This window comes from Grampus griseus, assembly GCF_964374135.1.
Source record: "Grampus griseus genome assembly, chromosome: 20".
Classification (NCBI taxonomy): domain Eukaryota; kingdom Metazoa; phylum Chordata; class Mammalia; order Artiodactyla; family Delphinidae; genus Grampus; species Grampus griseus.
Genome location: NC_139014.1, coordinates 50,088,935 through 50,116,481, shown reverse-complemented (window position 1 = coordinate 50,116,481; position 27,547 = coordinate 50,088,935). Strand labels below are relative to the sequence as shown.

General features: G+C 56.6%; 1 protein-coding gene across 2 annotated transcripts in view; it reads left to right on the top strand.

Moving 5' to 3' along the window:
* The window catches only part of SGSM2 (small G protein signaling modulator 2), a 37,104-nt gene extending 16,588 nt beyond the window's left edge, over positions 1 to 20,516 (top strand). The window contains exons 3-24 of one of the 2 annotated variants that reach the window (XM_082678327.1): positions 2,287 to 2,449; positions 2,728 to 2,889; positions 3,150 to 3,217; positions 3,315 to 3,460; positions 3,781 to 3,915; positions 4,441 to 4,565; positions 4,982 to 5,049; positions 5,192 to 5,352; positions 5,540 to 5,666; positions 7,208 to 7,342; positions 12,079 to 12,232; positions 12,970 to 13,034; positions 13,145 to 13,290; positions 13,807 to 13,935; positions 14,186 to 14,368; positions 16,025 to 16,402; positions 16,641 to 16,765; positions 17,198 to 17,280; positions 17,446 to 17,555; positions 17,974 to 18,070; positions 18,558 to 18,725; positions 18,920 to 20,516. In XM_082678327.1, coding sequence (XP_082534453.1) covers positions 2,287 to 2,449; positions 2,728 to 2,889; positions 3,150 to 3,217; positions 3,315 to 3,460; positions 3,781 to 3,915; positions 4,441 to 4,565; positions 4,982 to 5,049; positions 5,192 to 5,352; positions 5,540 to 5,666; positions 7,208 to 7,342; positions 12,079 to 12,232; positions 12,970 to 13,034; positions 13,145 to 13,290; positions 13,807 to 13,935; positions 14,186 to 14,368; positions 16,025 to 16,402; positions 16,641 to 16,765; positions 17,198 to 17,280; positions 17,446 to 17,555; positions 17,974 to 18,070; positions 18,558 to 18,725; positions 18,920 to 19,008 — 3,017 coding nt within the window. In that variant the 3' untranslated portion in view covers positions 19,009 to 20,516. The remainder of the gene's footprint in view (positions 1 to 2,286; positions 2,450 to 2,727; positions 2,890 to 3,149; positions 3,218 to 3,314; positions 3,461 to 3,780; positions 3,916 to 4,440; positions 4,566 to 4,981; positions 5,050 to 5,191; positions 5,353 to 5,539; positions 5,667 to 7,207; positions 7,343 to 12,078; positions 12,233 to 12,969; positions 13,035 to 13,144; positions 13,291 to 13,806; positions 13,936 to 14,185; positions 14,369 to 16,024; positions 16,403 to 16,640; positions 16,766 to 17,197; positions 17,281 to 17,445; positions 17,556 to 17,973; positions 18,071 to 18,557; positions 18,726 to 18,919) is intronic. The other variant, XM_082678328.1, reaches the window with a different exon arrangement.
* Positions 20,517 to 27,547: the final 7,031 nt, after the last annotated feature.

Here is a 27,547-nt window from a genome sequence, read left to right as displayed (position 1 = left end):
GGCCAAGCTGCTGCCTGCATCCCCAGGCTCCCCAGCCTGGCTACATGGGCAGTCACCTGGGGAAGGTAGGAGAGCTAATGACTCATTATCCCGGCAATTAGTCACGTCACCGAGGCACATGATTCTCTGCAGGACTGGTGCCACCTGCTGCTGCTCTGGCCTTGTTCGGTGCTGCTTTTCTCCCACTCTGATCCGGGAGTGCCGCCCCAGGAAATAGTCACCCCCTTCTTCCAGCTGTGGACTTGTAGCTGCAGCAGCCCCAGGACCAAGAGACTATGACAAAAAGGTCACTCACCTATGTACCTCAGGGCCACGCAGGACCTCCAGGGACCAAGGGGACAGCCATGGAGGGGAATATGTGGACACTTAAGCAAAGATTCCCCCACATGTCCCATACGCACATGATACCTGTGGATACATCTGTCTGCGTACGCATGTGCTCATCGATATATGAACATGCCATGAAGGAAAGGCTGCAATATGTGAAATAAAGTCCTCCGAGGCCTGACCTCCCAGGAGAGGGAGGGGGTCCTGTTTTGTTTCCCCTTCCCTGGGATGCTCTCAATGAACTGGCCAGCTTCCACATTGGCCCCAGGGACTCTCTCTAACTTCTTGACCTCAGTACAAGAGAGAGCCAAACAAAACTCTTTTATAGGTCATCAGTGACTGTCAGTAACAATGAAGGCAGAAAACAGGTGAGAGCCTCTGTTTTCGGTGATTATTTCCTAAGTCCAGGTTTCCTTCTTTTTTTTTTTTTTGGCTACACTGTGTGGCATGTGGGATCTTAGTTCCCCGACCAACTATTGAACCCATGCCCCCTGCAGTGGAAGCACAGAATCTTAACCACTGGGCCACCAGGGAAGTCCCCAGGTTTCATATTCTAACAACAGTAGTCACAGTAAGCTTGATGGGGCCTCAGTTCCCCTGTTCCTAAGAGAATGACACCCCCACCCACCTCTGGGGCAGCCTGTGATTCTCTCTCTAGTGTGTCCTCACCCCTCTCTGCCCGTGAGAGGACTTGCAAAAACCCAGCCCTTACAGGTTAGCCATAGAACAGGATCTCGACAAAAAGAAATTAGGAGTCAGGAACCGACTGGCATCAAGAGCCTCTGGCATGAGGGGTTTACATACTTCATCTCATGTAACAATTCACACCAGTCCTAAGAAGTCTCCCCCATTTCACAGATGATAAAACTGAGGCTCAGAGCATCAAGTCACTTACCCATGTTTTCCAGAAGTAGCGAGTGGCACCACGCGTCAGACCCTGTTCTGACTCTCCACCTCCAGCACAATCCCTGTAAAAAGAGTACCTGTGAAGTGAGGGGAGGCCTCCTCCCACCTGTGGGCCCCCACCCCCCAACATACCTGGAGGAGGTGAAAGGGGCTGGGCCAGTGTTTGGGGCCCTGTGTCTACACCCAGCTCTGCCACTCTGTGACTTCAAATCAGCTCTCTTCCCCTTTCTGGGCCTTTCCTTCCTCGGCTGGAAAACAATCAGCTTGTCCTCAGTAATGGCCAAGCCCCTCCTTCCCCCACACCTACACACTAAGTCTTTTAGAATCTGTCTGTGCCCAGGGCAGCTCCCCACCCTCCCCCACCAAGCCCTTCATTCCTTCCTAGGGGGCCTGTCTGCTGAAAGCAGAATCCAGGCAGAGAGTGTAGGCCTAGCCCCTAAAAACATGAATGAATGAAGGGAAGCCCTCCCTGCACGGGAAGTAGAAATCCCTCACTGTCGGCTGCAGGGCTCGTCAATAATTCAGGGCTGCTGTCAGGTCCGATCTCTGCAGTGGCTTCATCAATATTTCAGCTCCTTCTCCAGAGCCTCGTTCCTTAGCAACCACATCATCTCTGTTCTACAGGAGGGCTGCCAGGCTGTGTGCTCCCTACATCCCCTGTCCTGCAGGAGCTGTCCGTGCTTGCCCTCACGGGCAGGGGGTGGAGCCACCCATGCCAACTGGCACTGGCAGCTTTGTCCTCAGAGCCTCAGGGCGATGCTGCATACAGGAGGCACATACATCCCAGATGAGAGAGAGGGGCAGGGACGGTGTGGCCCAGCAAAGCCCCCGCAGGTCCACGCTGGGCAGGAGCGGGGAGGGGCCCGCGGGAGCGTTTTGGAGAGAGGTCAGGGTGTGTCTCCGTGGCCCGTCTTAAGCCCGAACCTCACCCCCTAGTCTCAGCAGAGCCAGGGCCTGCCTCGCCTCTGTGCTCTCCATAGGTATGGGGGAGGGGAGTGTTCCTCTCGCTCCCGCTCTCGCCCAGGCTCAGCTGCTGCTCCCGTTGTGGCCCAGGTGCGGTGGAGGTTTGCCTCCTGCATCAGCTGAGGCGCCGTGCCGCCGGCTTCCTGCGCAGTGACAAGATGGCAGCGCTGTTCACCAAGGTGGGGAAGGCGTGCCCGGTGGCTGGGGAGGTGTGCCACAAGGTGCAGGAGCTGCAGCAGCAAGTAGAGGGCAGGTAAGCCCTGCGCCAGCCCCTCCCATGCCTCCCTTCTGCTCTTCCCATTTGCTGTTTCTTGCAGGGCCTCACCTCTCGGATGACGGGCCAGCCTAAGGGTGGGGGTGGGGGGTGGCCCTTTCAGGCGCAAGGTCCTGTCCACCACCTCCAACCCCCCACCCCAATCAGTCCTCTGGGTTCTTGTCTTGCAGCTCCAAACTCCGCTCCCAGTGCCACCAGTCTGCGATGAGGCTTACCCCCAAGCCCTCCCACTCCTGAAGCCCACCCCCTCTTTGCAGGAAACCCTTGGCGGGCAACCGGGAGACCCAGCAGAGACAGGGCTCTGCCAGTGGGAAGGCCCCAGCCCTCAGCCTGCAGGCCTTGAAACACATATGGGTACGCACAGCGCTCATCGAGAAAGTGCTGGACAGGGTCGTGCAGTACCTGGTGGAGAACTGCAGGTGACTGCCCCTCCCTGAGCCCACCCCTCCGTGTGCTGGACTGCCCACCACAGTCCATGGGCATGTGCCATCCCCCCGTAGCATCCCGAAAGCAGAGACCACACCAGGCACCCCCAAAGCTCAGTCCTTGTGGACTCGTTTCTTCTTGGTAACTGACATGAATTTGATCCTTGTGGGAATGTATCTCCTTGGTGAGCTTGACGGCCATGGAATGAGTTCCGGAGCCCCAGCGGTCGCCCTGTCTGTCTCTCCCCTGGCAGCAAGTACTACGAGAAGGAGGCGTTACTGGCAGACCCTGTGTTTGGCCCCATCTTGGCCTCTCTTCTAGGTAAGCCTAGTAGCAGACAGGCCTGCTCTGGGCCAGTGGGGGCTCCAGGGCAAGTGCTGAGGGGGCACCCCTGAGCTGGCTGTCCCTGTCTCCACAGTGGGACCCTGTGCCTTGGAGTACACCAAGCTCAAGACAGCCGATCACTACTGGACCGACCCCTCGGCTGATGAGCTGGTCCAGAGGCACCGTATCCGGGGTCCCCCGAATCGCCAGGACTCCCCTGCGAAGCGCCCAGCCCTAGGAGTAGGTGTCGCTCTTCCCACCCTGTGCTCACCCAGGATATGCCCCTGGGCCTTTGGGGAGGAGCAGCTGGGCTGTGTGCTCCTGGCAGATATAGGCTGGGCCTCGGAGATGCCCAGGGTAGCGGCCACCCCAGGAGAGCCTTTTCCCCACACTGGCGCTCACATAAATGCCAGGAGCACAGAGCTGGTCCGTGGCTGAGAGCAAACTGGGGACAGGAAGGACCCTTGGGGTCAGCTAGAGAGGGTCTGCAGGGAGGCCTGGGGCTGACCCCCATGGCTGGCTTCCTGGGGCTGAGAGCAGAGCCGTGACTTTGTGCGCAGATCCGGAAGCGGCACTCAAGTGGCAGCGCATCGGAGGACAGGCTAGCTGCCTGCGCCCGTGAGTACGTGGAATCCCTGCACCAGAACTCGAGGACACGGCTGCTCTACGGCAAAAACAACGTGCTGGTACAGCCGGTAGGAGGCCTAACGCCCGGCCCTCCTCTCCCTTTTCCAAAGGCACCAAGACCTCCAGCCACATTCGTGCCTTTTCCCAGGGGCTTGACTAGAGAGAAGGAGGAGAAGGGCCTCACCCCCTACTTCACTGTTTCATAGCCTCACGCCCAGCCTTGAGCTGGCAGGAGCCAGGAATGGCATCTGCTCTGGCCAGCTGAGAACCAGGCCGTCCGGGAGTAGGAATGTCAGCCAGCAGGCAGGGTGAACGCCCAGCTTGGGTATGGCTGGCCCGGACATGCCTGGCATCCAGGAGGCTGACAGGACAGAGCCAGCGGCCCCAGGCCAGCCAGGGGAAGGAGGCACCCACATCTGCGTGTGGCACGTGATGCCCCCTACTTCCTCCTGGCCCCCAGTCCGGGATCCTGTGACTGGCCTGGCCTGTCCTGGCCTCCCTGCATGCACCTGGAGCTCCTTTTCCGTAGGCCATCCCCAGGAGCCTCTCAGGCCCTCATCTTCTCCGTCTTCTGGTGTGTCTGCTCCCTGCAGAAGGGGGACGTGGAGGCTGTCCCTGGCTACCTCTCCCTGCACCAGTCCGCAGGCGGCCTGACTCTGAAGTGGACCCCCAACCAGCTCATGAACGGGACTCTGGGGGATTCCGAGCTGGAAAAGAGGTGGGGGCTGTGGGACTTCCTCCAAGGAGCCTCGCTCCCGGGCGGGGGATGGCGAGACCCAGCCTGCTCCAGGGGGCAGGCCTCACTCCTCATCCGATGCCAAGAATTGCAGGGGGAGGCAGCCTGGACAGGTTCCCGAGCTCTCTAGGACTGAGCCGGGCCTGGGCACGGAGAGGTTTGCCTGAGCCAAACTCTGGGCAGCTGAGACTGCCAGGCTCTGTGCCATGAGGGCAGCGTGGGGCCCAGAGGGACAAGGTGGCTGGCCGAGGTCACATTCTCGGCTGCGGTCAGGGTACTAATAGTAGTACCCTGAATGCTACCATTCCGGGTAGTCTCACGGGTGTCGGGGCCGGGAGGTGAGGAAGGTGGGATGGCGGGTCTTGGGACACGGCGACACCAAACTGGTTCCTTTCCAGTGTTTACTGGGACTACGCCCTTGTTGTGCCCTTCAGTCAGATTGTCTGCATCCACTGCCACCAGCAAAGTGAGCCTCCCCTGTCCTGGGCACAGGGGTGAGGGGAGAGAGCCTGCGCCGTGCACGGACTTCCTGTCCCCCTCCTTCCGTCCCCACGCCCCCACCCCACTGTCCTCCTACCCAGCCTCACTGGCCCGCATTCACCCCCCAGAGAACGGCGGCACCCTCGTGCTGGTGAGCCAGGATGGCATCCAGAGGCCACCACTGCACTTCCCGCAGGGGGGCCACCTGCTGTCCTTCCTGTCCTGCCTGGAGAACGGGCTTCTGCCTCGAGGACAGCTGGAGCCCCCACTCTGGACCCAGCAGGGGAAGGTACCTCGGGGCTTGGGAGGCTCTGGGTGAGGGGGTGTGTGGGGTGGGTTCTCCGCCCACCTGCTGGCCTCCCGTCCCTTCCCCACACGGAGCTCTTAGGAGCAGCCTAGCGGGGTGGGGGGGGGCGTGGGGGGCGTGGATTGGACCCCGCCCTGGGCAGGCTGACCGCCCACCCCTCTCCCCGCAGGGGAAGGTGTTCCCCAGGCTACGGAAGCGCAGCAGCATGCGGTCCGTGGACGTGGAGGACGTGGGCTCGGGGCGGGCCACCGACTACGTGTTCCGGATCATTTACCCTGGCCACAGGCACGAGCACAGTAAGTGTCCCAAACGTCATTCGTGGAGGAAGAGAGAGGTGGGGGTGTAGTGTCACCCAGGGGGCCGCGGGCAGGGTCCACTGCCCAGGCCCGGTTAACCTAGGGAGGTCTTTACTCAGCCTCTCACCGGACCTTCCCCCCCGCAAATCATCCCTCGGAGAAGTGGCCTCTTGTCTACCTAGCTGTCTTCTCCCCACCTCGTGACCCCAGGCTCTCGGCTCAGCCGATCCAGGTGTCGCTGTACAATATTCTCTTGGTCATCCTTTCATGCCCGCCCCGGGGAAAACATGTGGTGAGGCTACGCATAGAAGGTGGAGAACTCTTAGTTTCTTTTCAGCCTGCCACCTGACCCCCACAAGGTGGCCTGGGTGCAGGGTCAGCGCGTCTTTATAGATGGTGCAAATTGTTCACTGACTCTGCTAGAGCCAGAACCCTCCCCCAACCAGCTACTGATGAGGGGAGCGTTAGCAGGAGTAGGGGGGCGTCTGGGGTGAGATTTGGAGCTGCAGTGGGAATCTGTGGGGCCAGGAATTGAAAGGTGACTTGACCCTCATGGGTCCTGCTCCACGTGGACATAACCCCTCTGGGCCCCAGGGGGCTTGTCCATAGGCATCTACCAAGACACGAGCTCCCTTTCTGGTCAGAGCACTGCTGTTGCCCATACGTTTCTCCAGGCCAGAATGGCTGATCTCGGGGATAAGGTCATGGAATTCGCCAGCCCAGAGCATTTATTGCCAGCCAGACCACCTGCTCCCAAAATGCGCTAACTCGTGCCAATAAGCTGTCGACAAGTTGTCTCCGTATTAGTGGACAGATTGCCCAGACTGCAAACACACAGCCACGGCGCGAGTTCTCTGTTACCAGGCTCTGAGGGCAGGAGACCTGGGGCCCCCTTCCCTCCCAGGAGTGCCTGATGAAGAGGAGGCTCAGCTTTGGCCGGAACGTGTTTGCAGACCTGGCCTTTAACCTCAGGCTCTTGCTTGCCTCAGATTTTGTAGCTTCCACTTGCCCTCTTCAAGCCTTGGTACTTCCCAGTTCCAGTCACTTCAAGGAGCTGAAGCCCAGCGGGGTGACCCAGGCTCCTGGAGAGCAGCTCTGGGAAGCCCTCAGAAGGTCGGGTTTATAGTCTGAAGCGGGGGATTTGGGGTAACCCTCAGATGTGGTTCAGCTTGACCATGACACGAGCCGAAGAGTGACTGGGATCCACCTGCCAGCAGTCATGCCCCGCCTCAGCCAGGGCTGGGGAGTCCCTGTCTTTCACTACCCTGGCGCCCCCATCAGTTCTCTCTCTTCTGTTCTTCCTAGAGAGGGCATCCTCCAAGAGTGGAGCCCTGGAGCTGCCGCCGGGTCCTCACCTTCTTCCATACTTTGCCCAGTAACTCATCTAAAGACTCTCAGGTCCCCCCTTCCCCTCTTCCACGCCCTGCAGGCTCAAGGTGACCCAGACTCCACTCTGCTCTCCCTAAGGAGGGAGTGCGGACCCTCCTGCCCCGGGACTAGGGTCCTCATGCCTCTGCATCTCTGCTATTCTTTTTGAGCAGTCACTATTAACTACCACCACCTAGCGGCCAGCCGCGCGGCCTCGGTGGACGATGATGAGGAAGAGGAGGATAGACTACACGCGATGCTCTCAATGATCTGCTCGCGGAACCTCACAGCTCCCAGTCCGATGAAAGGTTTTTATCCCTCCCCCTCTCCCTGACCCACCCCGTCCTCCCGCCCCACCCCCCTGGGCCCACCTGCCACCCACCGCAGGGGCTCAAATGGCAGTGTTGGCATTATGGGACTTGCACCCACGAGGCAGATCAGGGAGGGTGGAAGGAGGTGCTGGCAGGAGGGGACAGTACAAAATGCAGTCGACTCTGGGCTCCCCATTGAACGTGAGGAGAGGGCTTTGCACCCGAGAGGGAAGAGATCGACTGGTGGGAAGGTCTGATTATCTGGTTCCCTGTTGGAAAGGAATGGCTCTCTGAGAGCCCTGTCCCCACTCTGGGGGGGCCGTGCTGGCAAACCCAGGACAGTGTCTCTTTCTTTCTCTCCTGCTGGCTGGGAAGACGGGCCCTGTGCCTCTGACTCCTGACTTAACGGAAACAGGACAGAAGTACCAGGCCCCTCTTTAGCAGGGGTAGGGGCTGGACGGCTCATGGGGACAGGAGTCAGCTGTGGTCAGGTGAGGGGTCAGGGTCACCGTGGAAAGAGACCCGGGGCTCAGTTTACCCAGCTGGTACTTCAGCATGAAATCTAGAAATATCTGTGCCAAGGATATAAGACAGGTGTGTTCCCGCCCTCATGGACCTGACTCCAGGGTTACCGAGGCCCCCTCATTGGAAATGACAGGACAGTGCCCACAGCTCCTCTGTCCACCACTCAGTGCAGAGCTAGACTTGTAGAGAGGGACTGGTCAGGGGACCAGTGAAGGCCAGGCCCAGGTGCTCAGGGAAGATTGCTTCTGAAGGGCCGAGGCCACCTGTCTTGGAGTTTAGGGGAGGCTCCCCACCCCCACCATTCCCATGCCACAGGTGAATTTCTTTTTCTTCATTAAAAGTATTTATTGTCCATATAGGAGCTAGCGGGAAAGGCTTCGTCTCTCTTTTCTATACTCTAAGAATGACCAATTAAATATATAATCCCCAACCTTTTAGGAGATGAGGGTAGGGTTTATACAACAAGTAGGAGAAGAACGTTAAGACACCATTGTCCAGAATGAAGTGTCAACCCATCTCTATTTCATCAGACCTTAATGCAAACATGGAACCCTTTGATCCAATTGCCCTACCAAAGCACCTTGGTGCAGGGGGCATGACTGCTATCCATAGCCACGTCCAACTGCAGACATTATAGCCAACGCTTGGAAGTCAATAGACTTCTATTAAATACACACACACACACACACACACACACACACACACACACACACACACACACACACACACACACACATACATACACATACACCACACCCCTAATTTCAGCTTCTTTTAAATATTGGAACATTGAATTTGTGAGGCAGATTATTACAGTAATATCTTCCAATTTGTTTATGCCTCCCTGAATCCATTTGAATAATTCCCTACCATTCTTCTAACTAATTAATTTATTTTTATTTTTAATTTTTTAAACCATTTTTTAAATTGAAGTATAGTTAATTTACAAATTTTTTTTAATTTTTTTTTTTTTTTTGCGGTACGCGGGCCTCTCACTGTTGTGGCCTCTCCCGTTGCGGAGCACAGGCTCCGGACGCGCAGGTCCAGCGGCCACGGCTCACGGGCCCAGCCACTCCGCGGCATATGGGATCCTCCCGGACTGGGGCACGAACCCGTGTCCCCTGCATCGGCAGGCGGACTCTCGGCCACTGCACCACCAGGGAAGTCCCTAATTTACAGTGTTGTGTTAGTTTCAGGTACACAGCAAAGTGATTCAGTTATATATATATATTCTTTTTCAGATTCTTTTCCATTATAGATTTTTACAAGATATTGCATATAGTCCCCTGTGCTATACAGTAGGTCCTTGTTGTTTATTTTATATATAGTAATATATATATGTTAATCCCAAACTCCTAACTTATCTCTCCCCTCTGCCCCTGGCCACAGATTAATTCCTTCTCCCCTTTCCCTGCCCCTACAGGGGGCGTCTAGGAATATGTGACACTCTCCTTATGCTTCCACAAAATTCTACGAAAGAACCCAGTTCCTTAGCTCAGCCACCAAGCCTGTAATGGGCGACCAAGTCCACGGCCTAGAACACACCTAGCACACCCTCAGCACAACTGCCAGCTGCCCCCTTACCCATCACATTCCTGTCCTTGTGCCGGCCCTCGCTCCCAGCCCTTCCAGTGGGACCTGCAGGCCAGCTGGTGGGAACTCGGGGGAGCCTCCTCACTTGTCATGTTTGTTGCCTGCCACCTGGTTCCTTGCAAACCTGGGCTTGAAGCTGATGCTTATTTCCAGGTTAGCTGACTTGGAGCCGTGTGGGGAAGCTAAGCCAGGAGAGCCAGGGAGCCCCTTCTCGCCCCACAAATTATAGTCAGGCTGGAGGCTGTGGTGGGGCGGGAGTCCCAGTAGAGCCCCTAATCAGTGGACCTGGAGACAGGAAGCCATCCCTGGCTGCTCTTAAGAGCTGAGGCCTCCAGGGTCAGAGAAACTTACAGGGTCCAGAGGCCTCGGGGCTTGTTTGGGCATCCTCTTGGGGAACTCAGGGGTCAGACTGACCCAGTGTGTAGCCCCTGGGACCCCAACACTTGAGAAAGGGGAGGAGGTGTGGAAGCAGAATCAGCAGGTGGCTGGGGAGATGGTATGGGAGCCCCCGTCTCCACTCCAGTCCGTAATGACAACACTGTTGAGTCCGTTCTGCTAGCCGTTGCTTTCCAGGCCTGCGACATGCGTGACTTGTGCATGTGAATCAAGTGGCGGGTGTCCAGACTCTCCTTCCCCCCCTCTCCTCCTTTTCCCGCTGCCTCCCCAGAGAGCAGAGATGCTGTTCACTCTAATTCTGCTCCAGGCCAGGCACCTTTCACTCGGAGTCTTAGGGGCTGTGGGGTTCAATCACCCTAATTGTTTTGCTTCAAACTTTCCTCACGCTCAGAGGAGAGAGTCAGAGTCAAAGCTGGCCCGGCAGACCCCCGTCCAGCCTGCTGCCCCTCGCCCAGTCACTCCAGAGCTCCGGCTGTCTGCACTGGGTTAATTCAGAGATGCAGTGTTCAATGCTGGCTGGTTCAGCTCCTTCCTGGAGAATTAAGGTGAAGAGCATTGACCCAGGAGTCTGCCTTGGTTGGGCCCTGCTTTCTGGGCATGAACTCGTTTCCCTGTGTGCCCACCCTCTGCACCTGGCAACCCCCTGCCTGCCCGCCTGCTACCTGCTGCCTACCTGGCTGGGCCTGCTCCTGCCACACACACCGCCCGCCCACCCCACCCCCCCGGCTCCTCCCACCACTGGCCTCTCTCCTGCCTGCTGCAGGGGCCTGAGCTGGGCTCCTGCCCCATCCCACCTGCATTTGCCCCCTCCTTCTTCTTCCCAGAGTCTCAGGCATGGCTTGCAACCCCTCACTCCCAGAGCCGCAGCCCCTCCACACCAAGTGTGTTCCCTTAATTTGCCTCCTGGTGGAGCTGAAGGGCCAGATATCTATAAAAATCCCAGCCGTGGGTCTGGGGAGAGAGCCCTGGGGCCAAGACAGGGCAGCCCCTGAGGGGACTGGAGGGGGTCAGCTCAGCCCTCCCCACCAAGGCACACCCAGAGCTGGAGTCTGGCTCCCACAAAAACCAGGCCTAGGTCTGCTCCAGGCTCATAGCAGGCCAGGGCCCAGGCCATAATTCGCAGAAAAGAACTACTGCTTGAAAGAAGTCTAACACACACAGCTCTCTCTCTTTCCTTGTCTTCTTCACTCTTCTCTTTCTCTCCCTCCTTCCTGGCATCATCTCCTGGTCCTTTCACTTTCTGCCCTTACTGTGCTTCATCTTTGTGGCTCACTGGACCTGCCAGAGTCCCCCACGAGCAGTGCCTGCCCCACGTGGGCCTTCGAAGCTCTCAAGGGTCTTGAGTTCTGATTCAGCCTAGCTGGGCCGGCTGAGGAGGCTTGGTCTGCTGTGGTGTAAAACTGTCCAAGGAGCTGTCTTCTGAGGCTGCACCGGGCACATTCTTCTGGATGGTGGAACGTGCATGCCCAGCTGCCACCCTCATCCCCACAGTGGCCCGGCAGCCCTGGAAACTTTGCCCTTCCTGCCAGTTCACCTGCGTGTTTGCAGGAGGCCACCATGCAGTGCAGTCAGGCTAGGCAAGGATGGAGAACTCACCCACTGCTGCGAACTTGGGGGCACCTGGCCTGGGCAGGGAGCACTGCTCCTGCTTAGCCACTGGCCGCCAGGTCTAGAACCCTCGGGGATGAGGTCTGTGGACCAGGACTGGTGGCTCAGGGGTCCTTCAGGGGCTTTGATCAGTGGGCGCTCCTGGCATGGGAAGGTTCAAAGTTTGCAATGTTCCAGGCACCTTCCTGCACATCCCAGAGTTTGCCCAAGAGGACCAGGCTGAATCCTGGAAGGCCAAGGTGGCTGGCAGCATTTCAGAGAGCTCAGGCTTTTCTTGTTCCTTCTTTTTTCTCCTCCCTCTAGAAAAACAAGTGTCTATTCCATTGCTTATAGCAAGATGGAGAGAATAGACACAATCATCCATGACCCAGTGAAAGTATCTTACCACGTTCAGAAAGACTAGGTGGACGCTGGGAAGTGTCAGGCGCCCTCTCTCTCCACCACTTCCAACTCTGGGCTCTGGACCCTGGGCCAGGCAGGCACCACCCCTGTGGTTTTCCACCAAAGGGTGACTTCATGCTGCAGCTCTGGGCACAGAGGTGGGCATGCTGCAGGGTACTTGGGGGAGGAGACCTGCCGGGCCCTGACCATGGCCCCCTTCCTGCCCTCAGATGCTGGCGACATGATCGAGATGCAGGGCTTTGGACCCAGCCTGCCAGCCTGGCACCTGGAGCCCCTGTGCAGCCAGGGCTCCTCCTGCCTCTCCTACTCCACCAGCAGCTCCCCATACGTATCCCCCAGCCACTGCAGCTGTGTCCCCGACCGGTGAGTGGGTGTGTCCATCCGTGTGTATGTGTCCGTCTGTCCTTTGGGGCTGTGTCACTTGCCTGAAGGGTGATCTCTAGTTGGACACACCTGGGTTCGAAGTTCATTTCTGCTCCCCTTGTGACTTTGACAAGCGGCTGAGTCTCTCTGAGCTTCTCCATGTCTGAGCCTCAGTTTCCTCCTCTGTAAGATGGGGATAACACCCCCTTCTCCCTAAGGTACTTGTGAGGACTGAATGAGGTCTATGACCCACGTGAGTGCCCAGCGCTGTGCCTGGCACAGAGCAAGTGCTCAGTACCTGGAGCTCCCCAGGTGGACCTGGATCCTGCCGTCAGGCTGCCGTCTGAGGACACTCAGCAGGTATCTGGGCATCTGCCACGTGCCAGGAATGGCGTGTGAATGGCATTTGCGTGAGGGTCACGTGCCCACACTTGATGCTTGCCGACGGCTTTTTCACCAGTTGCACCTGTTGACCCTCGGATGGCTCTCTCCATTTTCACATGAGGAAGCCAAGATTCACTAACATGAAGTTAGTTGCCCAAGATCCCCTGGGTGGTTGGGGGCCAGGCTGGGCCCCCAGCAGCTCTACCCAGGGTAGCTGGCAGGGCCAGGGAGCCCTTGCCATGCTTCTGGGTTGTAGATCCGGCTCCCTGCGCCACCCGCCCTCTGAGCCAGAAGGTCCTTCCTTCTCACGCTTCCCTCCGGAGGAGCAGCCCTGAGTCAGGTTGATTCCACAGGTTGCCCCTCAGGCTGCTGTGTGAGAGCATGAAGAGGCAGATCGTGTCCCGGGCCTTCTATGGCTGTGAGTGTGGGGTGAGGTGGGGCCGCAGGGCGTGGGAGCAGGGGCAGGGGGAGGCACCGGGACAGAGGGTCACGGCCTCCCGGCTCCCCCCGCCCCCCCCCCCCCCACAGGGCTGGCGTACTGCCGCCACCTGTCCACGGTGCGGACCCACCTGTCAGCGCTGGTGCATCACAACATCATCCCACCCGCCCGGCCACCGGGGGCCTCGGGGGGCCTCACCAAGGACATGTGGAGCAAGTATCAAAAGAACGAAAAGGTGCATGCTCTGGGGTGCCAGGGACCGAGGCCGGCTCGAGGGGCTGGGGGCCAGCAGGGAGAGCAGGCCAGCCTGCTCCGTGAGTGGCTTTCACAGACGACATAGGCGTTCAGGTAAAAGGTGGTCCAGGGTCAGAGGTGACAGGCCAGGACTGATGGCCTTGGAGTGCCTGGGTCAAGGTAGAGCCTCACAACTAGTCCTGTGGGTTTCCACAGGAAGGGGACTGGACAGGAAGTCCATTCTGCTTCTGCATTACTCCACGACCTTGAGGAAACCCCCTCGTCTCTCTGGGCTCCTTTTCTGCCCTGGAAGGAAGCAGGGTTGAAGTAGATCTGCATCCAGCTCTAGTCTGGGGGCAGGGAGGATGTGACGGTCCCATAGCTGGGTTTGCCTGGGTTTCAGCAGAGTGACCAAACGAATCACCGTCCCCAGCCCCAGCTCTCAGGGCATGGGGTCGCCGAGCTGGGCTGCAGAGACTGCAGGGGCTGCATAGTCTTCCCCCGCTGGGTCCCTCAGAACTACAAGGAGCTGGAGCTGCTGCGGCAGGTTTACTCTGGCGGTGTGGAGCACGAGATCCGCAAGGATGTCTGGCCGTTTCTGCTTGGCCACTACAAGTTTGGCATGAGCAAGAAGGAGATGGAACAGGTAAGGGGAGCCTGTTCCCCACGGGGGTAGGGAGATGGGGAGCCAGGCCATGGGAAGCAGGGAGGGGGCCTCAGAAACCTCAGCCTCTTCCCAGCCAGAAAGGAACAGGGCAGAGGAAGATGTTAGCAGGGGGGCCCCACTGTCTTCACCCCGAGGCCCGACCCTAGTCTCCAGCTGTCCCAGGAGGACAGCTGCAGAGGAGGACCTGGTGCACCCCTCCCGCCATGGTCACGCTGTGGTCTGAGTACAGGTGGACACAGTGGTGGCAGCGAGGTACCAGCGGGTGTTGGCAGAGTGGAAGGCCTGCGAGGTGGTGGTGAGGCAGCGGGAGCGGGAGGCTCACCCAGCTACGCTCACCAAGTTCTCCTCAGGCAGCAGCATCGACAGCCACGTGCAGCACCTCATCCACCGAGACTCCACCATCAGCAATGACGTGAGCCCGAGGGGACCTGGGGGCCGGGGGCGGGGCCACCAGCGCTGTAGGCCTGCCCTCTAGTGTTCGCTGGCAGTGGAGCCCTGGAGAACAGCTTAGTGCGTCTGTGTCTCATTTTCTTCCACTGAAAAATGGGATGACGGTCCCCTGCTGCCCACTTCTCTGGGTGTTGCAGGAATAAAATGACATGGCGTGCTGTGTTCTGTTCTAATGGACTAGCAGAGGAGGATAAATTTATGGGGCATTAGGGAGGCTCTCCCTCTTTGTAGAGAGAGCTGAAGGCTATGAATGGGCCTCCCTAGGTTCTAGTCCTAGGTCCACTAGTGACAAGATGAGTGACTTCTCTTCCCATCTCTGGGCCTCAGTGCCCCCTCTCAGCTCTACTCTCCTCTGATTGCAGAAGCTCCTGCAAGAGCTGTTGGCCAGAGACCAGGGGAGCACTTAACAGCAGTCCCACCTTATAGAGTTGACTATGCAAAGCCAGTTCACAGCCTGTGTGGTTCTTCTGGCCTCATCCCTGACTTTTAGGTGAAAATCAAGTCCCAAACTATGGCTGCTGGGCCCAACCAGAACTGATAAGTTTCAGTTTTCAGGACATTGTTTCATTAACTTACGTTTTTTCTTTAAAATTGCCTCTTTAGAAATAGTGTATATTCTTGTTACTTAACTCCTTACTAATACTAACAGATAACTCAAATTGGAGCAAGACTTAAAGAAATATAACCAAGATACACTCTCCTTTCCATGGGCTTTGTTCTTAATCCCCTATTTGTGAACATAACACTCTTTCTGCTTTGGGTTTTGTAAAATCCTGAGTCTGTACCAATGCCCCAGCTGCTTAGCTTATGGACTCAAGTATCCTTTCTCACTGGCACTATTCTGAGGCTCTGAATTGCCTCAGAATCATGGCCGTACCTGACACTAACCGAACAGTGCTTCATGCTTCTTGCCCAAAGTGAAAAGTCTTTTTAAGCATTCCCTTCCCTACATAGTCCAAATAGAAAAACAAAACGAAACAAAACTGTATGTATGTGTCTCTTCTTTTCCCTGTGACTTACCTGTGGGAGTGTGGACTGTTTCAATCAGTAGAATATGTTTCTTTTCACTTCTTACCTCTCCTCAGTTTGTCTGCAGCTAATATAACCGATTAGGTACTTGCTAGAGAGGTTTCCTGCCTTCTACAGAACATTCAGTACTGAAAATAAGGAAGAACCTATTTTTCCTAACACCTCCAGTTGCCGCATCCATAGGCTGCCCCAGAGGCCACACCAAAGACACTATGGAAGCTGTCCTGACCCGAGGCAGCCTCATGACTTCTGTGTTGGTAGAGTGACACTTACGCTGGCCATCGAGCGTCCAGGCCTCCGGTTCCCCTTCTTCCCTGCAGCAGCCACAGGAAGCGCTTCACACTTTTTCTCACCAATGTGAGACCAGATGGGGCTGGAGACGGTGTTTTCATGTTTTCCTGGAGCCTGGTCAGCTGGGTCAAAGGGGGCACTTGGCACCCGGGGGAGGCAGCGCTAGAGGCCATGGGGTGGGAGTGGGGGTGTGAGGAGACTTCTCCATCCCTCTCAGCTCTGACCCAGGAAGGAGATGCCGAGCTGAGGGACGGTGCTGGAGTGCAGGTGTGAGCCCCGCCACCTTTGCCCCCACCAGGTGTTTGTCTCTGTGGATGACCTGGAGCCTCCAAGGCCCCTGGGCCCCGAAGATCCCAGACCAGAGCCTGAGCAGGGGGCGGGGGCCGGGCCCACTGGCAGCACCATGGTGGAGCAACCGTCGGTGGAGTTCGACTCTCCAGACTCAGGACTGCCTTCCTCCCGCAATTACTCCGTGGCCTCGGGCATCCAGTCGAGCATAGATGAGGGCCAGAGCATGGGCTTTGAGGAGGAGAACGTAGGTGGGGAGGAAGGCTCTGACGGGCTGGTCCCTGCAGCCCAGGTCTCCAAGCCTCAGGACCCCAGCCAGGAGGCCTCGCGGGCCGGCGAGCTGGAGGCCGGGGAGGAGCTCGCCGCCGTGTGTGCTGCTGCCTACACTGTATGTGGTCGTTCCCCAGGCACTGCTCTCAGCGGCCCCAGAGGCTGGGGTTAGGGGCTGGCGGGGCAGAGGGTGGGGTGGCCTGGACTGTCCTGGAGGGAGGCACTGAGCCCATCTCGCAGCAACCCCACAGGACTCTGTTCTCTGAGTCCCTTGGTTCCCTGCCTTTGCTGCCTTCCTTTTTTCGGGCATCACCTCCAGCCCCCAACTCACCCCTGAGGGCCCTCCGCTCCTCCAGATAGAATTACTGGACACCGTGGCCTTAAATTTGCACCGCATAGACAAGGATGTGCAGCGATGTGACCGCAACTACTGGTACTTCACACCCCCCAACCTCGAGCGGCTCAGAGACATCATGTGCAGGTGCCACTGTGGGGCTGGGCTCCGTGGGAGGCAGGGGCCCTGCTCTGTGAAAGGTTAGACCCGGCAGCGCCCTGCTCCCCTGCCCTGTCCCCGACTCATGCTCGGCTCCCTCCGTCTGCTGTGCCCCCCACCCCACCCCCTCGTCATTCTCGAGGTCTTTCAGATCTCAGCTTTGGCCATGCTTATCCAGGAAGCCTTAGAGGACCCCCACCCCGCATGTCAGGTGGTGATGGCCTGTCCAGTCTGTCTCCCTGAGCCCCTGAGGGCCTTGAGGACAGAGGCTACGGGTGGTTCGCCGTTGTGCTCCAGTGCTTTAGGGTCGCAGAAAGTCTGACCTCTGGGGAGCAGGCTGCTCTAGGGGCCGTCTCCCCAGGAGTTCTGGGGGGAGGGGAGGATGGCGCACACCCACAGTGACTCTCCTTGGCATTTCAGCTACGTGTGGGAGCACTTGGACGTGGGCTACGTGCAGGGCATGTGCGACCTGCTGGCGCCCCTCCTGGTTGTCCTCGACAATGGTGAGGAGGGGGTGTTGGATTGGGCCTGGGCTGACCCAAGCTGGAGAAAGGAAAAGGGGACGGCATGGTCTTCATGGGTGGGCATGTGAGCCGGCCCTGTCCCCCCTGCGGACTGAGGCTTTGGGGGTCTCCTGCCTTGCCGGCCTCACGCCCACCTCCCCACAGACCAGCTGGCCTACAGCTGTTTCAGCCACCTCATGAAGAGGATGAGCCAGAACTTCCCCAACGGGGGTGCCATGGACGCCCACTTTGCCAACATGCGCTCCCTCATCCAGGTGAGGCTGGCAGCAGCCCGGGGGCAAGTGACCGGGCAGCGCGGGGCTTGTTCATCAATCCATGGGGAGACCGGGGAAAGCTCCCAAAATGTTTTTTACGTATGCGTAGTTTCTTTCATTAACGCCCCCCCACACACCATTGTCAGCCTTACTAATTGAGGAGTGTCAGCGTGTGAACGCTTATGCTCGTGAAAGTTCTGGCGAGTAGCGCGGTTGATGATGAAATCACCCAGAATGTGGCATCATTCCAAAGAGTACATCCCAGAGAGACAGGTGGGGCTGCAGAGTGCAGCCTGGACGGGAGGGGCGGGAGCAGCTGCTAGGCAGCCAGGGAGGCCCCGCGGAGGGGCCTGGGCGGCAGGGCGCTGGGGAGAGGCAGCACGGGTTCAGTCTGGCTCCCGTTCTCCACTCAAACCAGATCCTGGACTCAGAGCTGTTTGAACTGATGCATCAGAATGGAGACTACACCCACTTCTACTTCTGTTACCGCTGGTTCCTGCTGGATTTTAAGAGAGGTAAGAGGCGGGCTGGAGAGTGGGCCTGGGGTCAGTGGCGGTGGGAGAGCCCTCTTCCCCGAAGTCAGTGGTTCTCAACCCACACTGTATTTTAGAACCCCCTGAGGAGCCCTGGGCCCCACCCAGCCCCAGACTTCCTAAGTGTGGTGATTTTAAAAGTCATTAGGTGAGTCCACAGCGCAGCTAGGGTTGAAAATCACCCAAATGCAATGGTTTTCAGAACCGTTTTCGAACCAAATCTTCCCAAGCACCAAGGCCTATAAAAGGCTGCTCTAGTGCGACGTGGCCTCTGCAGGAGGCCAGCGTGCAGGAACTACAAGGGCAAAGGGTGGGGCCTTGGTCTGGGGCAGAGAACTGCTCTCCTGGAGCGGCTCCTGTGGTGGAGAGAGTCCCAGGACTCTGGCCCCTGGAGCTCTGTCTCGGCACGAGGCTCTGTCCAGAGGCCTGTGGACAGCCAGGCCCAGACTCAGCCCCTCGCCGTCCCCAGAGCTGCCGTATGAGGATGTGTTTGCTGTGTGGGAGGTGATCTGGGCAGCCCGGCACATCTCCTCGGAGCACTTTGTCCTGTTCATCGCCCTGGCCCTGGTGGAGGCCTACCGAGAGATCATCCGTGACAACAACATGGACTTCACTGACATCATCAAGTTCTTCAATGGTAGGAGCCACTTGGCCATTCTGGCTGCCTCAGCAGGGCCGTGGGGGCCTCCACTCCTGGCCGGCGCAGGGTTTGGGGGGCCCTCGGGAATACTGCCCCTGCCCCGTGAGCAGATGTGGCAGCGGAGCAGGGTGGGCAGCCCCAGGGCTCCTCCCAGACTGCCGCCCCTGCTCAGTTATCCATGTTCCCCCCAGAGCGGGCGGAGCATCACGACGCCCAGGAGATCCTGCGGATCGCCCGGGACCTCGTCCACAAGGTGCAGATGCTCATAGAGAACAAGTGAGGGCTGTGGCCAGGGGGCAGCAGCCCACCAGAGCCTGGGCTCCGGGCCCCTTTGGTCCCGCAGAGGGAGGTGCAGGCGCGGCACAGCCAAGACTGCCCCAGCCCCCAGCCAACCCACCTGCCCAACTGTATTCCTAACAAAGCGCTTGTGAGCCTGGGATCGGACTCCGGGCAGTGCTGGCCCTTCAGGGCGAGTCAGGGGCCAGGATGCCCTCAGGTCAGGACCGGGGAGGGAGGGGTCAGCCTCAGGGAATGGCTGCCTTGGGGGACACTTACCCTGCTCCCCTCTCAAACACCTGGGGATAGTCCCACTGCCACTGGCAGCCCCAGCCTGGACAGCTCCCCATGGCCTCTCCTGGGGCCCTGGAGAGTTAGGAGGGCTGTAGTTGCCTGGACCCTACCTGGGTGGGTCAAGGGGACTCTGTGCTGTATCTCTTCTGAGCGTCCCTCTGCAGGCCCAGTGCATGTGCACGCACCAGCCCCAGTTAGAGCAGCCAGAATGGCTGCCGGTTTGGGTGTGTGCCTTGGGTGCAGGAGACCTGGGCTGCGTTCCAGGCCCTCCCCTGAGACTGCGGGACAGCCCAACAACATGGGCCCTGGGTGGGAGCAACCCACCTCAGCAGCACTGCCACTGCCTTTGGCCACCCGAGGTGACCCCATGCACCACCACCCCCGGCCTATACAGTGCACCCATGTGTATCTGTAGTCTCAGTCTTACCACCTGCTCTTGCTTTATGCATTAGATGCATCCCCGAAAACTGTGTATCCGTGATCCCTTTGCCAGCAGAATGACCTGGGATGTGGCAGAAGCACTCGCTCTCCAGGCTGATTCTTTAGGGAGGCAATCCTGTCATGGCCTCCTCTCAGGGACGGGCTCCAGAGCCTGGGGCAGCCCATTGCCTATCCCAGGCATCTGCTGAGTCCCTGAGGTGGAGGGGAGGGTGCTTGGATCTCCCCAGCTTGTCTTTGGTGAGAAGCAAGGCTAGCTCTTCCTTCCACATGCTTCTCAGGATGCCGAGGACGCTAGGGACCCACAAACCCCCTTAGAGGACCCTCACTCATGGAGGTGCTAGGAAGGGCCCAGCTCCTGGCCCCAGGCCTAGTCACACTGCTTGCTCTGTCATCCCCACTTCCCGTCTCATCAATACATGCAGGATAGGCCTTGTTCTGGGGCCAGGAGGCCACTCTGCCCCGGGGCTGGGCCTGCCCAGCTATCACTAAGGTCTGGAGACTTCCTGCATTTGAGAAACATGAGAAAGGGCCCAGCCACCCCTCTGCATCCAGCACAGTCTCCCCAGCCCAGCCCTGCCCCGGGCACTGCACCACCTGTTTGGAGGCCAGCCTGCCCCATTGCCCACCCACCAGGTGAGTCCTTGGCCTCCACCAAGCACAGTGGCCGTTGTGTGCCTGCCTTAGTGACTCAGTGGTTTTTTGAGGAGCAGTGTGTGTGTGTTTTTTGGCTCAGAAACTATACTCGTCAATGTAACAGACCAATAAACACAGCATTTGGCAATGCTTGAAGCTCTGGTGGCTATTTGTGGGCTGGCACTGGACCGTCAGTGTTTGTGTTGGGGAATTCTGTAAGCTCCGGATTGAGCGGTAAAGAGGGCCAGCCCCACAAGGCAAGGATGGTGAAAAGAGAGAACCAAAGCTTCCAGAAGAGAGGGGCCTTGGCTGTGGAATGGTCCAGGGTGATAGCCAGACTCTAAGTACCTAGAGAGTTGAAGTAAGTCAGAAAGAGAAAGGCCTAGACTGACCAATGGCCTCTCCAGCCTCTGGATGGCATGTAAGTCCCTGCCCCGCCCCGCCCCTTTCCAGCCTTTCTGCCCCCTGAGCTGGAGCTTGATGGGGAACCTACAAGACCTCCCGGCCTCTCTGGCCTTGGCTCCAGCCCATTTAGCACTGTCTTTGAGACGCCCGCTTCAGGCGGGAGTGTGGAGGGTGTAGTGGCAGGAGAGGTCAAACTCACTGAGGCATGGAGAGTGCTGGACTCAAAGAGCAGGTTCCCATCTGCCTTCCCCCGCCTCAGAGGGCCACTGCCCCATCAGCCACAGTTCCAGAGAGGGCTGCAGTCACCAGCATGTTGTTTGGTGTAGAGGACACTAGCTTTCTGGGCACTAGGGCCTGCTGTCAACTCAGAGCTGCCCAGGCAAGGAAACCAGTTCACACCAGGAACCCTGTGGCCAGGACCTTATAAGCCCCCTCAAGGAAACTCCTCTCCACCCCCTAGCTGACCTTGTAGCCTGGAGCAATCAGAATTCCCTCTGCTGTAACATCTATTCATGATTAAAAACTCTTACCAAAGTAGGTATAGAGGGAACGTATCTCAACATAGTGAAAGCTATTTATGACAAACCCATAGCCAACGTAATACTCAATGGTCAAAAGCTGAAAGCCTTCCTGCTAAAATCTGGAAAAAGGATGCCCACTCTCACCTATTCTATTCAACACAGTATTGGAAGTCCTAGCCACAGCAATCAGGCAAGAAAAAGAAATAAAAAAGTATCCAAATTGGAAAGGAAGAGGTAAAATTGTCAGTATATGCAGATAACATGATAACTATAGAGAGAGAACCCTAAGGACTCCACACAAAAGCTACTAGAACTGATGAACGGAAAGCCCAGAAATAAACCCACACACCTACGGCCAATTAATCTTCAATAAAGGAGGCAAGAGAATGGAGAAAAGACAGTCTCTTCAGCAAGTCGTGTGGTGGGAAAGCAGGACAGCCGCATGTAAATCAATGAAGTTAGAACACTCCTTCACACCACACACAAAAATAAACTCCAAATGGCTTCAAGACTTAAATATAAGACATGACACCATAAAACTCCTAAAAGAGAACACAGGCAAAACATTCTCTGACATAAATCATACCAATGTTTTCTTAGGTCAGTCTCCCAAGGCAATAGAAATAAAAGCAAAATAAACAAATGGGACTTAATCAAACATAAGCTTTTATACAGCAAAGGAAACCACAAACAAAACAAGAAGGTAACCTACGGACTGAGAGAAAATATTTGCAAATGATGCGGCCAACACAGACTTAATCTTCAAAATATACAAACAGCTCATACAACTCAACAACAAAACAACAACCCAATCGAAAAATGGGCAGAAGACCTAAATAGGCATTTCTCAAAAGAAGACATACAGATGGCCAATAGGCACATGAAAAGATGCTTAACATCGCTAATTATAAGACACATGCAAATCAAAACCACAATGAGGTATCACCTCACACAGGTCAGAATGGCCCTGGTTAAAAGGTCTACAGTCCAATGCTGGACAGGGTGTGAAGAAAAGGGAACCCTCCTATGCTGTTGGTGGGAATGTAGTTGGTGACGCCACTATGGAAAACAGGATGGAGGTTCCTCAGAAAACTAAAAATAGCGTTGCCATATGATCCAGCAATCCCACTCCTGGGCACATCTCCAAAGAAAATTCTGATTTGAAAAGATACATGCACTCCAATGTTCATAGCAGCACTATTCACAATAGCCATGACATGGAAGCAACCTAAATGTCCACCAACAGATGAATGGATAAATAAAAGGTGGTACATGTATACAACGGAATACTACTCAGCCATTTAAAAAAATGAAATAATGCCATTTGCAGCAACATGGATGGACCTAGAGATTATCATACTAAGTGAAGTCAGACACAGAAAGACAAATACCATGTGATACCACTTATACATGGAATCTAAAATTTGATACCAAAACAGACTCACACAGACAACAAACTCATGGTTGCCAAAGGGGAAGGGGGGTGAGGGAGGGATAAATTAGGAGTTTGGGATTAGCAGATACAAACTACTGTATACAAAAATAAACAACAAGGGACTTCCCTGGTGGTGCAGTGGTTAAGAATCCGCCTGCCAATGCAGGGGACACGGGTTCAATCCTTGGCTGGGAAGATCCCAAGTGCTGCAGAGCAACTAAGCCCGTGCGCTGCAACTATTGAGCCTGCTAAGCTCGTGCGCTGCAACAAGAGAAGCCAACGCAATGAGAAGCCTGCGCACCACAACAAAGAGTAGCCCCCGCTCGCCACAACTAGAGAAAGCCCGCGCACAGCAACGAAGACCCAACGCAGCCAAAAATAAATAAAATTAAAAAATAAACAGCAAGGCCCTACTGTATAGCACAGGGAACTATATTCAATACCCTATAATAAACCATAATGGAAAAGGATATGAAAAAGAATGTGAAAGAATACCTACATGTATGTGTATATATATTTGAATTTACTGTACACCAGAAACTAACGTGACATTGTATGTAAATCAAGTATACTTAAAAAAAAGAAAAAAAAAAATCCCTCTGCTGTGACACCACCTGAAAGTTCACCAAAGGCCCCTGATAACTTGCCTGGAAAGTGGCTGGTTCCTTCACACACTCCCACCTCTTCTCTGCTCCACCCAGAAGTGCTGGCACTCCCAGACCCCAGACTGAGCTTCTAGGGCCAGAGCGAATCCCACAGCCAAAACGATGGGTCTGCTGGGGGCTGTGTGTGGAAAGAAGTAGCAGGAAGCATGAGTAAGGTACTATAGCCCTCAGCTGAAACTGCGTCATCACGGCCAGGGGTAGAGTCTTCATCTTTGTCCCCAGTGCTGGGCACAGCATCTGACACTCAGTTTACGTTAACCCTTACCCCAGGCCTTCCCTAAAGTGGAAGGGACCGACCACTTCCTGGAGCTACCAGCAGAGGGAGCAAGCATCTCACAAATGAAAGGAGCTGGCGGGTTGCAGGGTAGTGGGGAGGAGCACCGAGCCCCGCCTTTCTTGAGGTCGGGTCTTCAGAGAACGGGACCCTGCGGCATTGGTGGCCACCAGTCCCTTCCCCACGATGACATCCCCACGTGCATCCTCAGACCCACCCCAGGAAGAGAAGTTGAGTCAGTTGTCCGGGCTGCAGCTGGGAGCGGGGCAAGTGTCAGGGAGTTAGAGCAGTGGCCTGGCTGGTCTACAGCTTAGCCCAGCTGACTGCTCCCTGATCTCTCTCCCTTACCTCCCCACCTACCAGCCCGCCAAATGGGTGGCTTCTCCTAAACTGGGGAGAAAAGATGTCGTTACAAGGACCAAGGTCTTCAAGGCTCAGCCTAGGACATGACCTCCAACTTCATCTTCTTGTTCCTTTCCCTGAAAGGACAGCCTTATAGACTCCCCAGATGACCTGTCCTAACTACAACCCCGGAAGTACACCCTGTCTCAGGAAGCCCTCCTGTGAAAGGATCCTCCAGCTTTCCCATTGGAACTTTCTGGAGTTCAGGATCCCCGACTCCATGACAGACCCAGGACAGGGTGGCACGTGCCTGGGGACAGCTCTGCACCAGCTGAGATCGGACTGCAGCTCCACAAGGTCCCCGGCTGGTCATGTGACCTTAGCAAGTCACTCAGCCACCCCGAACCTGTTTCCTCATCTGCTATTTCTTGGCCTATTTCCTTCACCGAGCTGTTAGGAGATGAAACAAGATAGTGTTGGTAAAAATGGTTTGAGGAAGTGTAAAGTATTGCAAAAGCATGAGGAAGACCAGAACTGCAGTTCTCAGAGCTCGAGGATTCAGCCTTGGGATCAGAACAGTAAGGTCCCTCATCTTTTTTCTAAACTCCATCAGCCTAGAATCTCCTTGAAGACTCTGCCCCCAACCCATCAACAGGGAAAGGATGCTACTGCTTCTTGCTGGAGGTCCTTCCCTGAAGGTCTCTGCCTCCTTTTGCAACAAAATGACCCAGATGCTGCAGGTGGCAGCTCCGTCTCGGGTTTCAGTGCAGGTTTATTTCAATTTTATATTTTATTCCAGGCAAGTGCTTATTACATGGATAGTATTCATGTCTCAATACCTAATGTCTTGGAGCATGAACAGCCACTAGAATACAGTTCAATAGTAAAAATACAATATGTACAAAATTAGGGTTTTTGTAGTTTTTTTGTTTGTTTTTTCCCACACAGCAGATGTATCCAAACACATAAAAATCTCTACAGTCTGGGGTCGCTACGATTTATATTTTAGGAAACAGAGACACAGTGACCAAGTCCTCACTGTAAACAAGGGCCACCTCTTTGGGGCATGGGGGTGGGACTCTGGGATGGGGGAAGAAGAAGCTGTTCCTGGAAAGGGCAGGGGTTATGGTGACCCCTAATTCCCTTCCAGGAATTCCCTGCCCTTCTTTGGCCCCCCAAGGAACCAACCTCCCCATCTCCCCGAGGTAAAGACTCCCAGCCAGTGAGCCACTCTGAACATCAAAAAGTAAAACACGCATGAGAGGTAAGATGTGTGTGTGTGTGTTTGTGTGCGTGCGCACGTGCGCACGCATCCCCCAGGCTGGAAGGGCTAGGGAGGGGAGGGGCAGGCGGTCCCACAGGGCGAGGACAGATGTGGTCCTGACAGCTCTCAGGGGAGATGCCCAAGGAAGGGCTGGGTGGAGGCTGCCCTCTTGGGCACACAGCGTCACAGCGTTCACGAAAACAACAAAAACAACAGCAACAACACCCATCGTCACCAATCTGGACATAGTCATTCGGCACTAGATTCCGAGGCCCGCACTGCTGCAGTGGGGGCGGGGAGGGGCAGGGGCGCGGGCGGATGAGGTATCTGTGCAGGCCCGAGGGGCAACTGGCTAACAGGACAGTTTCAAGGTGAGCAGAGCTGAGAGGAGGACGGCTCGCCAGTACTTCTCTGACTGTTCCTGGGGGCCAGGCCTGCCCTTCTCCCTCTGCTCTTTCTAACATAATCACACCAGGAAGAGTGAAACCAGCTCCGCCCAAAACAGGGTGGTAGTGGCAGTGGCTGCAGGTGCAGAAAGGCGGCAAGTGTGAGGTGGGAGCCGCAATTTGGGGGGGGTACAGGGTGCCCTCCTGGAAACCTCTGAGGTGTCCAGAAGGCCTTCCCTTTCCCCACCCCAGGAGACAAGGAAACGGTCCCCAGGTAGGTCTCCAGGACCAAAAGGAACTGAAAGGGAGTTCTTAGGTGGCTCAGTCTGTTCAAGACTTTTGCTGGCCTCCTCAGCGTCCCCCTCCCCAGGCTGTCATTTCAAACTTCACACCCAGGAACACTGGCTTCCCCCTCCACAGACACTCTGAAAGGCCATTGGTGAGTGTGTCCAGGTGGGGAGCCAAGTGTGCACATGTGTAACTGAGTGTGTCTGACACAAGGCCACTTGTAATAAATATGCACGTAAAAAGAGAAGCCAAAGCAGTCTGCTGAGGCGAAGGCAGGGAAAACCGTCCCCTACACACAGGCCCCCTCGCTCCTCCCCACCGCAAGCTCAGCCCCGCCCTTGGCCCAGCTGAGGACCTTTCCTCGCAGGAAGGTGGTGGCACACAGCAGCCCCCACTGGGGAGGGCAGGCTCAGAACAGCCTGCTGGAGAAAGGGGGACGTTCAGAGCAAAGAAAGATGGTGCCAGCGATGGAGAAGCTGGGTCAGAAACAACAGTCCTCCCGGGTCTGGCCATGCTCCCTCCCACAGGTCCCCAGGGCCAAGCCCCTGGATTTTAACTTCCTGGTTACCTCAACAGCGTGGCTTCAGGCTCCTGGAACCCAGACCAGACGCTGGTCCATCTCCCAGGCAGCAAGGAGGCATCCAGGTGTACTCATCCCTCCGGGGAGTGCACAGTACCGAACAGAGGCCAGACCTCCTCTCTACTTTCTGGAAGCCAAGAGTCAAGTCCAGGGATGGGGACAGGGTCCAGAGCACCCTCCTCTCAGTCCAGACCTGGCTGGAGGTCAAGGGGGGGCAGGAGGAGACAGCCAAGCTCCTCATTCCCCGCCCCCGCCCTCAGCCTGCCTTCCTTAAGACGGGAGCCCAGGGGCGAGGGTTGAGGGGCCTGGGAAGCTTGGCAAGGGCTTGGGTTTGGTTTACTATTAGTAGAGAACTGTCTTTACTAGTTTGTTGTGATGAGTCTCAACGACTGCAACCAGGCTGGAGAGCTCCAGGCTGGGGCACCCACCTGTCTGGAGTCTGTGGGACTCCACACAAGCCACATCCTAGGATCTGTCACCTGTACTCAGAGCAGGGCCCCCACTCAGTCCCCAGCTTTCCAGGCCAAGGTGCTTCAGTTCTGCTTCCCCCCTTTCCCCTCCAGAACCCAGGGAAGAGAAAGCTGAAGCTTGGGAGGGGAGGGCCCGGGCGCTCAGCCATCTCACCAGACAGAGCAATAGCAGCAGCAGCAGCACAGGAAGGTGGGCAGGGCAGGGGGAAGCGGGAGAACACGATGTCCACATCGCACTGGTTTCCGGGGATGGGGGGCGGGAAGGGCTCTGGAGCTGGCACCAGGCCGGACAGGCGGCACGTTTGCCAGAGCGTCTCTCATCACTTTGTCAAGTCCTAGTGCAGTGGGGTGACCCCCTGCCCTGTGCCCAGCTCCCTGGGGAGGCCCCTCCCTCCCCTGGCTCAGAGTCTCTGCACCCCCTTCCCCTAGGAGGCCTGGGGGTGGGTATGGGTGGGGCGGGCCTGGGCCTGGCTGGAATGTGTGGAGCTGGTGGGTGGGAGAGTGGGGGACAGGTCTCCCTCCCTGCCCCCACAGGGGGCCTCTGA